Below are 17,890 nucleotides of genomic sequence, written 5' to 3' on the forward strand. Positions count from 1 at the left end.
GATAGAAAATAAATACATCATAGAAATTCAATTTTTATTTTTTTTTAAATACATCGATTAGAGACTAAATGTAGAAAGATAACTTAGAGTGTTCATACAGAAATTCATCCTCTTACTTTGCTATAAACAGCAGGAAGTCAGCACTCGTATCTAATGACAGAATGAAGGTTTTCCTGCACAGCTTCACCTTCTCCCAAAGAGCATGGACAAGAAGAGCGGTCTGAGTTCAAAGCTCAAGCAACACTTGGCATAAAGATCAGCTTTATTACTTCACCAACATGTTTCAGCCTGTGAGTTTCATCGGGGTCGTCAAGAACTGCCCAGATTTCACAGCCATGTTTTCCACAGGTTAACAGTCCTAGTTATGGTGGTTTTGTGTGGCTGCAGACGTTCCCTGTTTGTCTGTCATGCAGGCGGTCAGTAGCTGTGACAGTTTGCCAGAAAACAGCTTTTACCCAAATTCTGAAAACTGCCTATCCAGAAGTTATTAACCTCAACTCCTCAGAACTTCTCTGCGCCCCCAGCGGTACATCCTTAATTAGATCACATAAGCAAAGAAAAGTAAAAACACTCCCAGGGATTCTACCTATTCATGAGCAGGTTGCACCGTTCTTAAGAAGTGCTCAGCCAAACACCCTGAGTGAGTGTAGGAAGACCTTTTCAAGCTTCTTCCCCAGTTGCAGCTGGGACAGGCTGCGCACACTCAGATGTACATACTTCCTGGCACATTTGTGATTGTGCCGAGCAGCGAGCCTTAATTTTAGCTGGAAAGTATCAGCTTTCCTAGAAATAAAGAAAGAACCTCGAGATTATGCCACAGTCCTCGTTCCAAACATGTGCTGTTGAGTATTTGGTTCTCTTGTTTAACCACTGAAGTGAGGAAACCTTTTTTTGTCACATTTATTCAAACTGTGTTTTAACTTCAAAGCTTTAGGGTTACATCTAGGTTACAGTTTGGTGCAGTTGTGATGATTTAGCTTTGGAGTTGGAGTACTGGAATAATTGCAGTCGGTGGAAGTTAATAACAAAAGGAAACAGCTGTTAGCCAAAGAGAAGTCAAGACGGTAACTGGAGGTCCATGACTTCCTGGATGAACACCACTGCCAGTACATAAAGTGGGTAAGTCTCCTTGTGCCCAAGATCTTGCATAAACCCAGTCTTGTTTTGGATTTGAAGGCTACACTGTAACTACCATGTGATGGCCTACGTTCAGCTCTCCAATCTAGTAAACAGCTTCAAAGTTACTGACATGAGTTAAACTCATCCACCTGATTTGTAACTTTAGTTCATTACCTGCTGACTATCAGTGTAGTAAACAAATGTAATGACTCACACAAGCATGAGGAACACCAAACTACTGAACTAGCCAGTTCCCGGACCGCTGACAGTGTGGGTCCACGTTAGGGCAGTACAACCTTGCAGCTGTGCTATGTCCCATTGGACAGATGTACTATAGTGACAGTCCCGTCACCATGGCCTGGATGTCACTACACCCTTTACAGAATTACAAAAAACACCTTCTGATAGGGCAAGACTTGTGTTTTTGTGTCTGTGGAGGTGAACCATTCTCCTGGAGTGATAAAGCTTTTCTCCTTTCTCTTAATTTGTGTGCCCAGAAAATGCCACTAAACCATTCATATTAAAAACACATATACATAAAAACACAAAAACTGTAAGAAAAACAGTGCAATGATTTACTGTGGCAGTATGTCATGCCTCCACTTCTAAAATACATCTTCAGGAGAGAGGAGGCCTGCCAGACGAGTTAGAGGATGCACGTTTTTAGTTTCTGTGTATAACAGAGGTACAGCACAGCTGGAAAAATACAAACCGTGGTTGGATGGCTTACAAACTACTACTATTTTATCTTTAAGGTGATGCCCCTGTGTTTGTGTGTGATCATTTTTTTAAGTTTTAATGTTTTAAGTATATCTTGTAACATTTGCTCAAGTTGTGAATTTATTTAACTAACTACTATCCTAACCTTCCCTTGCAAACCACGCAGACGTTAGATGTAACAACTGAATTTCACATTCCCAGTAACACATTGAAGCCTACAAAGCAGTAGGTCCGACCTCTATGGCGTGTCTAAGAAAACCTGCGGCAACAAGTGAAGACTGGAATGATCAGAGAAAAGTGATTTTGTGAGCTGGAAAGATGTGAGTTTGTCAGGGATTAGACTTCGGCTCGGTTCGGGTCAACTCGGTTCTAAGCCAGTCGACAATCCGGAAGTGTAGTTTTGTGCAATCAAAAGAAAAATGCCATCAACACACATGGGAGGTAGTGGTCTGTGGAGTAAGTGAAGCCCCTAGCTGCAGGGACACAGAGAAGCGCTTCCCTCTGCAAAGTTTCTCCGTGGAGCACAGACCGCTAGCAGTCTGCCCCCTGCTGCGGAGCAGACACTGTAGCCGGCTAACATAGACAGCTGCTGGCGCTGGATACGGGAACGAGGCCGGGAAGATGACTGAACAGGAGGCGGATAAGGTGCAGAAAGTGATACTGGGGCCTCTGTGAACCCACTCAGAAATGTGCTGCTTAATGTCACACCATAAGAAATAAGAGGGTCTCGACTAGCTAACGTCAGCTAGCTCGCCAGCTAGCCGGTTAGTGCTGCAGCTCGATGAGCCTCAGTTCATTTGGAAATGCAAGCCTCGTTTAGCGGGCCAGCACGGCATGAGAGAGGTGAGTGACCCTGGATCCTGCCGCTGCATCCTGTCGTTGACTGGGGCGGCTGTTCAGCTAAAAAGCTGTCATTGTGGCTATTTGGCGTTAGCCGGCTTGCTAACAGCACGTCAGCGCAAGTGAACTGGTTAGCTGGCCGTGAGGATGATCGGTATGTGTGTGATGCTCAGAGACCGCTGTAGAGGGGACAGACACTGGGCACGGCCCTGCTGCATTTAACACGCACCGTGTCCTGTGCTTGAACTCAGCTTCAGCGACACTGGGCATATGAAGCGAACAGTTCAGCGACACAGACGGCTGCTGTGTGCAGAGTGGACGAGTCAGCTGAAAGCAGAACAACAAGTTTGTAGTGTTGGCAAACTAAGAGGCGTCGGCCGCCCTCCCAGTCCTTCCCTGCCAGCCCCCAGTTCACAGGAATCATGTGAGCCGAACACCGGTAAGCCCGGTCCGTGTCCGTTACTTCAGTAGGTTCGTGCCGCAGGCTGCTCTCTGTCATCCTACCAGTCAGCTCCACGTCGGCTGGCGGAGGGAGGAGGGGATTCACCGAGACTTTCAGCTGGTACACTTTGTGACAGGAGCAACAGTTTCTTCTTCTGCTCGGCTCCTCTTGTCGGCTTGAAGCCCTGCATGGCTGAACAGGACCACGACTTCAGGTACAGTTGGCAGTGAGTTTAGCTTGCTGGGCTTAGTCTCTCTGACCAGTTTGTGTCTGTCTGTTCTCTCAAATTTGAGGCATTTTTTAATTTCAGTTGAGCTGATGATGTCTGACACTGTCCGGGACTCTTGACCCTTTCTTTAATAAGCTGTCTTTTGCAAATAATCAAGCTGCTTGATATATTAAACAGAGAGAGAGAGAGTCATCTGAGAAGTAGTCTCATGGATATTTAGCATAGGTAAACTTACAGAGATCATTATTATAGGAATCAAAAATACTCATAGCTATCTAATGTCACAGTGCTGTTAAAAGTACCTAGTACATGATTGAAAGCTTCAGATTGCAATGGTGAAGAGTTAGAGAGACAAGCCTTACCTTTAACCCCATTCTCAAGTCCACACAGCATTGAACTCTAAATTGGTTTGTTTTGCATATAGGTGGGCGTCTTTGATCGAGTTTTCCTTAGCAAACTGTTTTCATACACAGGTTCTTGACAGTATTGCAAGAATGAGGCAGAGACATGTCTTGATGCATGTTCAAATCCCCAAAAATGCATTCTGTTCATCTGGACTTAGGAGAAACGTTTCGTCACTCATCCAAGAAGACTGGTGGTTCAGTCCCGGGCGACTCTAGTCTTCAGTCTGCATGTCAAATGTCCCGGGCAAGATACTGAACCCCAAGTTGCTCTCTGATGAAGTATGAATGTTTGTAAAAATATAAATTAGAAAGTGCTTGTGTGAATAGGTGAATAAGAACCGTTGTATAAAGTACTTTGGCTGCTCGAGTGTAGTAGAAAAGCACTATATTAGAACCAGTCTACTCCATTACAGGCTGGTTTTCAGCTCTAGTCCCAGGCAGATGGACAATTTTTAAAAAGCTATAAACACAAATGTATTTAACAATGGCTTAATCACTGTTACAGATAATCACAACTAATATATATTGCTGTACAATGTTAACATTTAAGAGATTAAAATGCAGTTTGAAAGAGAATTAGTACTAACTAGCTGGCAGCCAAAATCAACTTTTAATCTTGATCCAGCTGTCTCCAGCTGTTGTGTTCTCACGCTTACCTCGGTCATAAAAAGTTAGGGTTGCTGTGCATGTTTGAAAATTGTTGTATTGCTTTATACAGTTAAAGCAAAACTAAATTGAAATGAAATAAATATAAATGTTACTGAAGGAAATAAGATAAGTGAAACATGAGAGAAGTTTACATTAGTCAATTAATATACTCATTTTCCAATTTCATGAGAGATTTGCATGAATAGTTTATATATTTCCAGAACACGTTTTACATCAAGTATTCTTTGCACAGTTTGATATTACACCTCTCATTTTATTGTCACTACAATATAATCTAACATTCATCTTTTTCCATTTAAAGTTGCCATACATATAAGACCAAGCGCCTCAAGGTGCTTTACGTTGTAGTGCAAAAACCTACAGTACTGTAAAGTATAATCCCCAAATATTGTGAGAGTATTTTAAGCTCTATAGAGGGCTGTCACTGCATTCTGTCATGTTTTTATATGCCACGTAGCTGACATCTATCACTATAGCCGTCTTACTCTGCTTGTTCATCGCTACTATTTCTGGTTGGTTAGCCACCACCAATTTTTCCGTCTGTATCTGGAAGTCCCACAGGATCTTAGCTCAGTCATTCTCGACCACCCTAGGGGGCGTCTCCCATTTTGACCTCGGGACCTCCAGGGGTTTCCATGCTTCTGACACTCACTAGTTCCCAGCCTCCTTCCTTCCGCCTAGCACACAGTCTCAGGGTTCTGGACTTGGGGTGAAACCCTGTATGGAGGAGGAGCTTTCTTGTCTTGATGTTAGTAGCTTCTATCTCCTCCTTTGGCCAGGATATTATCCCAGCAGGGGTACCTGATCATGGGCAGGGCGTAGGTGTTGATAGCCCAGATTTTGTCCTTCCCATTCAGCTGACTCCTCAGGACTTGCCTTACTCTCTGCCTGTGGGATTCACAGGTACTTGTAGCTGTCCTCAACGTCTGCAATGTTGCCTTCTGGTAGGGCTGTCCCCTTACTTCTGACTACCTTCCCTCTCTTTGTTACCATCTTCTCCAGTCTGAATGACATTCCGATGTCATTGCTGGTAGATCCTGGTGGTGTGGATCAGTGATCATTCACTCCTGGCATACATCTTGATGTCAACCATATAGACGAGGTGGCTGATGATGGTGGCTTGCTCCATTCCGTAGTCAGTATCCGTAGCCAGTCTTGTCAGTTATCTCACTGAGAGGGTTCAGGCCTAGGATTTGACAGGACAAAGCATTTGATGGTTACTTGTGCTATTGGCTTGAAGTTGGCTTCTAGTGTTGTTCGCAACATCCCCATTGAGTTCCTGATGAAGCATCCTGTCATAGACTTTCCCGGGGAGGCTAATGAGCGTGATCCCCATCATAGTTGGAGCACACCCTCAGGTCCCCCTTCTTGAAGATGGGAACCACTACCCCGGTCTGCCAATTCAGAGGTACCACCCCAGATCTCAACGCAACATTGCAAAGACATGTCAACCGAAACCTTACAACATCCAGAGCCATGAGGACCTCAGGGTGAACCTTATCCACCCCATGGGCCATGCCACCATGGTGTTGTTTAACTGCCTCAGTGACCTTACCCCGAGTAATGCTTAGGTCATCCCCAGACTCTGCTTCCCTAACCCTATCCCACTGAGACGTCTTAATCCTACGGAAGACGTCCTCCGAGTATTCCAACCCCCGACAATATCATCAGTTGAAGTCAGCAGCACTTCACCCGCGCTGTACACATTGTCGGTAGAGCACCGCTTTCCAAAGTTGTTTTTCCATGGCTTCACCAAACTCCCACCTGATTTTTTGTTTCAGCCATTGTGTGGCTTGGTCTGCCAGTGTCACGGTCTGCGGGGCAGACCATAGAGGTGTGGGGAAGATAGGAACCCAAAACGCAGGACTCTTCACCGCAATGGTGCGTTTATTGACAGTGTAGGAGAAATAACAATAAATCCCCGTGTGCTCCCTTGACTCCCGTGCAGTGTCTTCTCCCAAAATCCGTGTCTTGGTGCTCTCCGCTCCCGTGTTTTCGCAATCCCCGTGCTCACTACCCTCCTGTTTCCACGCTCCTCCTGGGGGAAAGAATACCAGAGGCAGCCGTCAAGAAACATGCTCTTGCAGGTATGCACACACTGATTTAAACCTTAGTCAAGACACTGACGTGGAGTCTTATGCAACAATCCAGCGTCGAGGAGCGCTCAGCCAAACTGTTAAATAGCTCCCCGACGAGGCTTGATCGACTTCAGGTGTGTGCGCTTCTCCTCAGGTGTGGCCAGGCTCCTGACTGCCACGCCCAACAGGGCTGAAGAACAGGTGCTTTGCCACACCCACCTACACACAAACATAAGGAAACAGAGGACAGAAGCACCAAAAATACACATGTCCATGCTTATTCACAGACTGTGGGTCCTTCAGACCCAGGTCCGTGACAGTCAGTACCCATCGGCTGCCTCCAATGTCCCAAAGGCTAATCAAGCTCAATAGGAGTCCTTTTTCAGCCTGATGCCTCCTTTCACCTCCAGTGTCCAGCAGCTGGTTCGGGGGTTACTACCACGACAAGCACCAACCACCTTGCAACCACAGTTCAGTGCAGCAGTCTCAGTCCATTTGGACTCAATGTCCCCAGTCTCACTCGGAATATTGTTGAAGCTCTGCTAGAAGTGAGAGTTGTACACTGGGACCTCTGTTAGGTGTTCCCAGTGTACCCTCACTATACATTTTGGGGCACCAGGTCTGTCCAGCATACTCCCCCTGCCACCTGATCCCAAAGACAGGACTTCAAGAAGCCCGAGTACTCTGAACTGTTGTTTGGCGCATAAGTGCAGACGACAGTCAAGACCCGTTCCCTGATCCAGAGGCGCAGGGAACAAACCTTTTCGTTCTCTGGGAAAAACCCCCAATGTAAAGGCATCAAGCCGAGGGGATGCCAGGATACCCACCCCAGCTTGCTGCTTCTCACCAAGGGCAAGTCCATGCTGGGGCCGAGTTCAGCCCTGCTTCTGGAGACTGGTTCCAGAGCCTAAGCTGTGCATTGAAGTAAACTCGACTGTGTCTAGCCAGTACCTCTCAATGTCATGCACTAGCTCAGGCTCCTTCCCCATCAGACGGGTGACGTCCCCATTTCCAGCCTCGGTAGCCAGGAATCGATCCTCCAGGGTCCCTGCCCTTGGTTGCTGCTTGACACACACAATACACCCAACCTCTACGGGAACACCCAACCGTTCAATCATAAAGAATCAAACAATAAATGACAGTTTAAGAAACCGGTCTTCAGTAACTATAGTGTTTTTTTCATCTTGAAAATCAGTATTGCTCATCCAATCATCCAGTATAATATAAAGTGAATAGAAGAGTCTGTTGTGTTGTACTGTGGTAAGTTTGGATCTGTTGACAGAGTGCACATGGCCACTAACCATAACCATTTCTCACTCTGCAGGCATGACACTACACTTTAACTTGTTTGGCTGGAACAAATGTGGGGTAAACTGAGAATGTGACAGTAATGGGTAGCACCTTTATCTACCCACCTCTCTGCTACCTTAGAGAACTGGCTTCATCCTGTCAGAGCACAGGCTTATGTTTGTCAGTGCTAATTGGTTTAGGTGTTTCTAATGCTAAGAAGTGACCTTCATCCGCTCGCTCACTTACTAAATTTATTCCTCTGTTACTTTGAAATAACAGAGAAAGCTTGTCAACATTCAGGTTTATTGGACTGGACATTTAGTTTTAGATGTCTTTAATTTATGAATACTGTTGGTGTCCAGTTGAAGTTGTGTACAGGTCAGTTTCACATGTTGACTAAAACATCAGCCAGAACCTCGGTGTGACCACTCTGTCCTGCCAGAGGCCTTTACTATCAGTTCTTACCGGGGTATATCACCATGATAACGTGCTGCAATCCTCATCTTCCCTGGAGCAAGCTGTGTTCCAGGTTAGAGATCAACAGGCATGAAATCACTGCCTACTGACAAGTGAAGTCTACGGAAAATAGCATCACCATTCCTGGAAGATCCCTCACACCTCTGCAAACTGAGTAGTCTAAGGTTTTCTGATTTAAGTCACCTTAAAACTACATGATTGTGTCCTTTGCTCATATTGCAAGAATCTAAAAGAAGAGCTTGTTTTGAAGGGTTTTTTTCCCCACTAGGGCAGGGCAATATGGCCAAAAATATTTATCACGATATATTTGAAAATTTACCATAACAATATAATTGACGATATAATTGACACTAGACAAAATACTTTACAACTCCACTACTTTATTAGTGCAAAGAAACCCCATCAATGTATTTTCACTTAAACAAGCAGCTGTTTTTATGTGCATTACAAAAATTGTGCTTTGGTGTGTATCTGACGGACAAAAGCGGGGTCAGTTCCTCAACCCTGGAAGTTGCAGCATTTTTACAAACCAATTCTGGTTCATCTGTTTCATTCAAAGATCCACTTTCGCTCTTCTCATTCTCCGTCGCCGCCATGCTTTTTCCGCCATGTGCGTATGAAAGCAAAGGCACTGCGCATGCCCGTTTTACCCATATTCTATTGTGATATTTCATTTTCTTATCATTGCCTAACGTTATACCGGTATTACCGTGAACGATATGATATGACCCAACCCTATTTCCCACCATCTTCCTGTATCCTCAGCAGTGACACCAACCCTCTGCATGCCCTAGTTGACTCTTCCGCTGGGCGAGGAATGGTCTTGATCTTGTTGTGGGTTTAACTGACAGTATAGCTGCTTTTGTTTTACAGAGACACATATACAGTACACTTATGAAATTCTCAAATGACCTACAGTCACCAAGCTGAATGTTTCCCTTCTCTTTTTTTCAGGATGGTGGAAGGATAACATTCAAGGAGTTGCACTCCCTCCACCCAAAGTGACCTGTCTTCTCCTTTTGTCCACTTTCACCTGCAGTCCATTTTGCTAGCTGCAAGCTTGCTGACCTGACCTTATGGGATTTCATAGACTGCATGTATTCCACAGTAACATCATATAAATTCCTTTTAAATTAGACATTCCTATAGCAGACACCCTCCTGACTGAAGGACAGAATGAAATAAGTACAGAATGGTGGGATATTAACTCCCTGCACATCCAAAATAGTCACCTTGGTCTGTAGGATTCATACTGGTATCGCTTGTTCCTTATCAACCCCACCCCTTTTCTAGTGTTATTGGGCCATGGTTCGCAAGAAAAGCTCTTTTATACTATGCGGTGCTTTCCTGTTTGTCGCCTGGAATGCTTTGCTTCTACTTTACCTTTGGGGTCGCCCTCCCATGGGCCACCTAGGAGAAGGCGGTGGAGCTGAACCAGGAGGAAAGGAGGAGTGGGGCATGGTCAGAGGTAAAGGAGGTCAAGTTAACCTTGCTGGGGAGGTCATCCGACTGGCCGAGGAGGTTGAAATTCAACTTGACACCCAGAAAAAGCTATTAAAGCAAATTGAAAGTCACAGGGCGGTGTGGGCTCGGCAGAAGGAGATTGGGAAAAAGCAAACTGATAATATCAAAGAAGTAAATCAGATTGTTGACCAGCAGCAGAATAATCCAGTTCCTCTCATAAATGATGTGTATGTTGGGGACCAAGGTGAAATAAAACACACACAGAGGTCTGTTGCTACAGTAGCTGCAGGCTCCAATATAGAACGGCATCAGGCCACTGATGTAAAGGAAGAGGTTGCTGAGGACAATAAAGTAACAGCTTCTGTTTCTGGTCCACAAGTCATCATTCCCATTCTGGTTATTGCCTGTGACAGAGTGACAGTAAAGCGGAGTCTTGACAAACTGATACAGTACCGCCCTTCTCAAGAACTGTATCCAATCATCGTCAGCCAAGACTGCGGCCATGCTGAGACGGCTCGTGTGATTGGCTCATACGGAGAAAAAGTAACGCACATAAGCCAACCAGACCTGTCGGACATCAGAGTCCGGCCAGAACACAGGAAGTTCCAGGGGTACTACAAAATCGCCCGACATTACCGCTGGGCACTCAACCAAGTATTTCACACATTCTCGCAGTCTACTGTGGTCATTGTGGAGGATGACTTGGAGGTGAGTGCTCTCAGACATCCACATTATTGTCATGGTATTGATGATGGGTGTTTTGATGCATGCTCAGTCATCCAGGTAAGTAAATCTCCAAAAGTTGATTCTGTTCATCTGGACGTAGCGTTTGGGGGAGAAACGTTTCGTCATCATCAGGTGACGTCTTCAGTCTCAGCTGACTGCAGGTTTCAATCTTATAAACAGCACATCTGCATAATGACTGAAACCAGCCCACTGAAGGAACAATGGGCTGGGAGGTCAGTTCCTTAATCTTAATTATGCAAACTCTCATTGATCAACAGCCACTGACCTGTAGGTGTAAATAGACTGCAGAGTCCTGGCAAGCGGATGGTACAACACAGGAGAGCCACCTCGTCAGGCCAGGACTCTGCAGTCTATGCACACCTACAGGCCAGTGGACACTTTCAATGATGAGGATGTAACATCCTGGACAGGGAGGAACGCTGGTTTGAGGGCGGAGTCAAGGAGGCCATTTACGTGAAAAGGGAAAGACCATCTCTGAATGGAGGAGGGGCCTAAGGGTCCATCTGTCACCATCTTACAATGCTGTGATTGCAGCCATTCCCCAACTCCATGTTAATGGTGCTCATGGACATTGATCAGTGGGTTTTGGTCAGTGGTTGTTGATCAATGAGAGTTTGCATAATTAAGATTAAGGAACTGACCTCCCAGCCCATTGTTCCTTCAGTGGGCTGGTTTCAGTCATTATGCAGATGTGCTGTTTATAAGATTGAAACCTGCAGTCAGCTGAGACTGAAGACGTCACCTGATGATGACGAAACATTTCTCCCATAAAACGCTATGTCCAGATGAACAGAATCAACTTTTGAAGATGATGAGTGTTATTTTGCTGTCATTGTATCATTTTAGCAGCAAAGACTTCAGTAGACTTGTCATCCTCTTTTGGCTAGTCCCTTTATTAGGGGTCACCACAGTGAATGATCTGTGGCATATGCTAGTTATAACCGTGGTCGCACCCCAAAACCCATATTTGATTTAAATGTGACAGATAAAAGCGTTTCATCCTTGTGCACTTCTGAGCAGCTTATAGAGCATCTACTGTGTACATTTTACATAGTGTCTCGACCTTTTTGGAATCGAGGGTTATATTTACATGACTACTCAGAACCTCAGGTGGGAAACAACTTGGTATATCCTATTTCTAATGTTGTTCCTTTACATTTTTACTGGTGCCACTTGTGCCTAATTGAATTTGTTCTCCATAAGCACACAGTGGTCTAAGTATGACTGCACTTAAATGATTCAGAGAGTTTCTGTATAGAAGAGTGATCTAAAATCTCTCCTGAGATGTGTGTAGACCTGGTGACCAACTACAAGGAACGTCTTACCGCTGTGGTGCCAACAAGGGATTCTCCCTCAAGCGTTAAGTCATGTTTGCTTGGGGATCAAATGCTTATTTCACTCAATGGCCTGCAACTTATTTGATGGCTTTTATGTCATTTTTGGTTGATATTCTGCCTCTCTCCGGTAAAAGTGAAACTACCATAGAAATTTCAGACTGTTCTACAGAATTATTACCAGCTCTGCGCATGCTGTTGATCCGTGGAGTGTTCTCAGTTTTTCACACATTGTTTTTGCATTTTGGTTCAGTTTTAGTTAAATAAATCATGACACTATGTAGTATGTCGTGGTATGTGTTGTTGTCCATTTCAGGTTGTATTTATCCAATCGTAAGGCCTGCTAAGAACTTCTTTCTTAAGAACTGACCGCTTTAAAGTACAAATCCGTTCTGAAGTAAAAAGCTTCGTGTGACACAGAAAAGTTGTGGTAAAAAGAGGCTCTGCAGTTACAGCAGTATAAAGTAATTTCAACCAGCAGCTCTGGAGAAACTGAGCCCTGGGGAAAAATCTGGCTTTACTTATGTAGCTGGTATCTACCAGTTTGCTCTTTTCATGTTTCAGGCAGGTCGTGGAATGAGTCTGTTCTTTGCTGAATGCTTTGTCTTTAAGAATAAAGAGTTTAAGTGAATGGATCTTTTACACTTGGTGTAACACACCACTGGATTACTACACACTGTATGTGTGGAAGCTATCGTTCAGATTTTAGTGTTTTGTGGACTTTTCTGTTTAATAATAGACCTCAGAGGTGAATGATCAGGAATGATGCTGTGGTCCCAGGCTGGTCTCAAAGCAGAGACCCTTGTTCCTCTACGACTCCCCCCATTAAAATCTGCTTTAGTTGTTTTGTGGGGGAAACTATTTACATAACAAGCATGTGATGTCTGAGGCAGCCCAGTTACTGATCTTTGTACATGGGATAGGGAAAGAGTTGGAGATTAAGGTGGAACTGGGACTGGAAGATCACGGACGCAGCTGCATGCTCCGATAGGTTGGGGCTGAAATGGGACAAAAAGGGAATGTTTATTCATTGATTAATTAAATTGTTGGTGTTTTTACTATTTTTAATTTTTATTTTCATTGTCTAACTGCAATATCTGCCAATAACACCAGAAGAGAGAGAATTATTATTGAACTATTAATGCTGAGTTTAACTTACTGGTGCAGCCCTCCACAACAGTTTGTTTTCCTCTCATGTAGCCCCTTGGGAAAATTCATTACCCAGTCCTCTAAATTAATAGTTGGTAATTAATAACAGCTAGTGTGTTTGATCCCTACCCTAGGTCAAGTCAAGTGGCTTTATTGTCCTTTCAACCATGTACAGTGGTACAGCACAGAGTGAGGCGAGACAGCGTTCCTCTAAGATGAAGGTGCTATATATAACAGACAATCAGCACAGGACTACAGAAAGTGCAAGTGTGCAAAAATTACAAAACCAGTGCAACACCAGACAGGACAGAACGATGCAGACACGCAACAGTCCAACAGGAAAGTGCAACAACCACAGTGGGTTGTGCAAAAAGACTGAGCATTGTGCAAAAGGTAACTGTGTGTGTGTGTGTGTCAGTCAGTCCAGTCACTGAGTGTTCGAGAGTCTGACGGCCTGGGGGAAGAAACTGTTCCACAGTTTGGCAGTGAGGGGCAGGATGCTCTGGTACCTCTTTCCAGAAGGCAGCAGGTGAAGAGTGTTTGTGAGGGGTGTGAGGGGTCCTCCACAATGCTGGTGGCTCTGCGGATGCAGTGGGTGTTATACGTGTCCGTGATGGAGGGAAGAGAGGCTCCAGTGATCTTCTCGGCTGTTCTCACTATCACATTGTACGGTATTGCAATCTGATACGGTGCACTTACCATACCAGGCAGTGATGCAGCTGCTCAGGATGCTCTCGCTAGTCTCTCTGTAGAAGGTGGTGAGAATGGATGGAAGGAGATGGGCTTTTCATGTTGAGGGACCAGGAGAGGTTCTCCGGCAGGTGGACACCAAGGAATTTGGTGCTCTTGACGACCTCCACAGAGGATCCAATGATGTTAAGTGGGCAGTGATCTCTCCGTGCTCTCATGAAGTCAACAATCCTGTCTTTTGTTTTGTCCACATTCAGAGACAGATTGTTGACTCTACACCAGTCTGTTAGCTGTTGCACCTCCTCTCTGTATGCTGACTCGTCGTTCTTGCTTCAGTTTTCTAATTAGGTGCTGAGGAATGATTGTGCTGAATGCTGAACTGAAGTCTATGAAACGCATTTGTACATATGTGTCCTTAATGTCTCCATGGTGTGCATTATGCACATACCAACCCAACAGACAGGCACACCTCTACTGCATGAATATCACGAAAGTGACCAGTATAGGTAAGGTACATCATGCCAGGATCAAGTCTTCTGTCACGGAGCAATCAAACCTTTGATATTCGGCTGCAGGTAGCCTCGTTCTACTAAACACTAATCAGAATGCTTCATCTTGAATAAACTGAACGCTCATCAGTTTAGGTTTTGTTTTTTTTGTTTTGTTTTTTTGTTTTTTGTAGAATTATTAAGGACCTCATGTAGGACATTCAAGCATGAGAAATTATGCAAGAATTACAATCAAAAAGTTCTAGGACTGCAACCATGAAAATCAACTGATTTAAGAAGTCACAGAAATCAGTCCTGAAGTGAACATCAAGAACATCAAGATCTTCTCAGATGGCAAAGCAAAAAGTGAACGCTCGACTTCCGAAAAAACAATTAACATGGAGGAAGGGAAAATGTAAATGTCACATGTTGCATGCAAACTACAAACCAATAACAGCATTTGTAGGGTAACGCTGGGAATGAAAATGATGGGACTCAGCTCCCTGCTTCAGCTTTTGTCTGCTGTATTTGTTGGCTTGTTTATGCTACAGTACTTTCACAAATATGAATCTACAAAGCCAGAACATGCGCTGTCGTACACTAGAATACTCCTTTCAGGCCCGTTCGTTTTGTGGTGAGCAAACATTTAAATGGTTTCAGGTTGAACAGTAGTAGTTGTTGTTGGCTAACAGACTAGAAGAACAAAGGACATTTGGATTGGCATCTTGTCTGTGACCATCAGAGAAGAACAGATAGTAAAACAATGTCTAATAAATAGGTAAATAATACCTGGATCGTTACACTTGAGGCAGTGATTATGTGTTTGAAGCAGCAGAATTACTCTTCATCTGTCTCCTCTCTTTCAGGTCGCACCTGACTTCTTCGAGTATTTCCGAGCCCTGTATCCAATCTTGCGTTCTGACCCAACCCTGTGGTGCGTTTCTGCCTGGAACGATAATGGCAGAGACGCCTTGGTGGATTCGTCCAAAGCTGATCTCCTCTACAGGACAGACTTCTTCCCTGGTCTGGGCTGGATGCTGCTGAAAGAGATGTGGGATGAACTGGAGCCCAAATGGCCATCGGCCTTCTGGGACGACTGGATGCGTCAGCCGGAACAGCGCAACGGCCGCTCCTGCATTCGGCCAGAAATCTCTCGGACTATCACCTTTGGCCGGAAAGGTGTGAGCTTAGGTCAATTCTTTGACCAGTACCTTCGTTATATTAAGCTAAACACTGAATTTGTGCCTTTTACCAAACTGGATTTGTCTTATTTGCTAAAAGAGAAGTATGAGGAAAAGTTTAAAGAGGTTTATAGCGCCCCACTGGTAAAGATTGAGGATCTGCAACAAGGGGGCAGTTTAAGAGGACCTGGGCCGTACAGGGTGCAGTACTCCACCAGGGACAGTTTTAAAGTCTTTGCTCGAAATCTGGGAGTAATGGATGACTTAAAATCAGGAGTTCCTCGTACAGGTTATAGAGGTGTGGTCAGCTTCCTGTACCGTGGTCGAAGGGTGTTCTTAGCTCCACCAGAGGGCTGGTCGCAGTATGACACCAGCTGGAGCTGAGAGACCCAGACGCGGTCCAAATGGTGTTGAAGAGGGGACAGAGCCTTAATCAGAGGAACACCCTCTCAGACCAAAGAATACGGTGGACGCAGGAGTTCAAAGTTAAACGTGGAGCTGGAAGGCCGAGCTTCTAAAACTGACGCTCATTGAGGATCGGCACGTGTGGGCCACACAGACTTCAGAGCGGTCCCACTTTGGCTGAAGCCATTCCATCCTTAAACTAAACGGCTGCTGTCGGCGTGCCTTGCTTTCTGGGCTCATTTTGTTTGGTGTATTCTCTCTTCTTGTGACAAACTGGCCAAATATAGACTTGACATCACTTTCAGATGTTTGCAGCAGCTACTGGTAATCATGTCATTATCAACAGTGTGAGTGATGGTACACTGCAGTGGAGCCTGACAGGTATTGGATCAATGCAGTTTTGTTTTTTGGTGGGTCTTAGTTTTGGCTAGTCTGTGATGCAGAAAGAGTAAGCACTCTGCTAGATAAACTATGATAACACATTTGTAATGACTCCCCGAGCATTTTGCTATGAACATCATCAATTTGCACATACTAGACAAAAAGTAAGCAGATACTGTGAAATCCTAGAATCAGTCAGACTCTGCACTGAAAGCACACTAATCACCGTTCACACCTGGGAGAAAGAAGTGTCCTATGTAACACCTTATCCACCTCTTGGCTTCTGTAACGCTTGTAGAAGGCATCACGCATTAGATTGTATATAAAAGATGGACACACTGAAGCCTCGAGCTGACCATTTTAAACATCAGCTGAACAAAGTGAGGGGTCAATCTGACTGTGCAGTGTTTCCCTCCGCCTTCCTACAGCTCACAGATGTGACTACAGAGACAAAAGCAGGGAAAAATGATTTGTGACCATGAACCGATTGAAGTAAATAAACACAGCTTCAATTGTTTTTACTTCTTTCCCCTTGATTTCTGGGCTGGAGATCTTGCTGAGAAACTGAGGACCAATGCAGGCTCATGTGAAAATCAAAAGGTAACCCAACAAGTAAAGCATGCTGTGATTTATCCTCCTCAGAATCATCAGGAAGGTTTTTACTGAGTCCTTAAATCAAGAAAGAGGTTTTTCAAGTTTTTGTGCAGCTGCCCCCTGCTGGCCTTTGGAAAGAATGCAGGCAACACGTGCATCTTTTATATACAGTCTGTGGTAGTAAACAGGCCATTTTCAAAGTTTAGGGAGATCAAAACGGTAGGTTGGATTGAGGACTAACTGACAACAGTGCAGTACTTGCTTTACTGTCTCTCAGTCACGAGGCACAACATTTTTTACTCATGAGTGCTACAAATACAGAGGTGTGGATGCCAAATAACCAGATGTAGTCTGAATAAGGTCTGACGTCTAATAACAGTAATAATAGGTTTCAGATATAAAACAAGAGTGTACACCTGAATCTACTAAATATTGTTTCCACAAAGAATGAAGCTCTGGTGAGAAACCGCTGTTTTAGTGAGGAGGTGACATTGTTAGAAGCATTTACACGGGACAAACAGCAGGTGCGTGAGTGCACGAAGTCTTCACTATCAAACCAACATAGGCAACGAGACTCCACAGAGCCCGTCATCCTGTCGAACTCTGATGAACTTGTGTGAATAATGTTAAAGTGTAGTTTGAGAAGAAAGTGATACCTGCCCACAAACCATCACGTAGGTTAGTCTGTGGGGATGGTTAGTGGCTTTCCTGGTTCAGAAAGCTGCTTAAAAATAGAGCTCTAGTCCTGCTCGAGCAGACGTCTAATCTTAAAAAGAAAAACTTTGAAAACCTGTCACTCCAGTGTGAATCACAGCCATGCTTTACTGAAAAACACTACATTTCAGAGGGTTACAGTATTTTTCCAACACGCTCCCTTCAGGTGTGTCAAGCTGTAGGTTTATGAAGGACGTAAAGCTGCAAATTAACTTCAAATTTCACTGACATCATGATCGCCCTCATCATGAAACAGCAACCAGTGTTTGATAGTTTCTGCAACAGGAGGTCTGTGAGGTAGCTACAGATGATTATCACTGTACTGTAATTAGCTTTGGGAGATTATCTACATGATTGACTGATACCCACTTCTGTATGGTGATGTGTAAAACCACTGCCTGATGTTTATAACTTTATTACATTACAAATAAAATCCACTATTTTGATATTTGTCCATATATTGAAGGAAATTTTC

The 17,890-nt window shown here is 44.4% G+C and overlaps 1 protein-coding gene across 1 annotated transcript; it reads left to right on the forward strand.

Moving 5' to 3' along the window:
- Positions 1-39: 39 nt before the first annotated feature.
- Positions 40-17,861, forward strand: mgat1b (alpha-1,3-mannosyl-glycoprotein 2-beta-N-acetylglucosaminyltransferase b). The gene is made up of 3 exons (XM_026156504.1): positions 40-3,335; positions 9,223-10,440; positions 15,007-17,861. The coding sequence occupies exons 2-3, from the start codon at positions 9,574-9,576 to the stop codon at positions 15,703-15,705; spliced, it is 1,566 nt and encodes a 521-aa protein (XP_026012289.1). The 5' UTR covers positions 40-3,335; positions 9,223-9,573; the 3' UTR covers positions 15,706-17,861.
- Positions 17,862-17,890: the final 29 nt, after the last annotated feature.

Source organism: Astatotilapia calliptera, chromosome 22 (genome assembly GCF_900246225.1).
Source record: "Astatotilapia calliptera chromosome 22, fAstCal1.2, whole genome shotgun sequence".
NCBI classification, from domain to species: Eukaryota; Metazoa; Chordata; class Actinopteri; order Cichliformes; family Cichlidae; genus Astatotilapia; species Astatotilapia calliptera.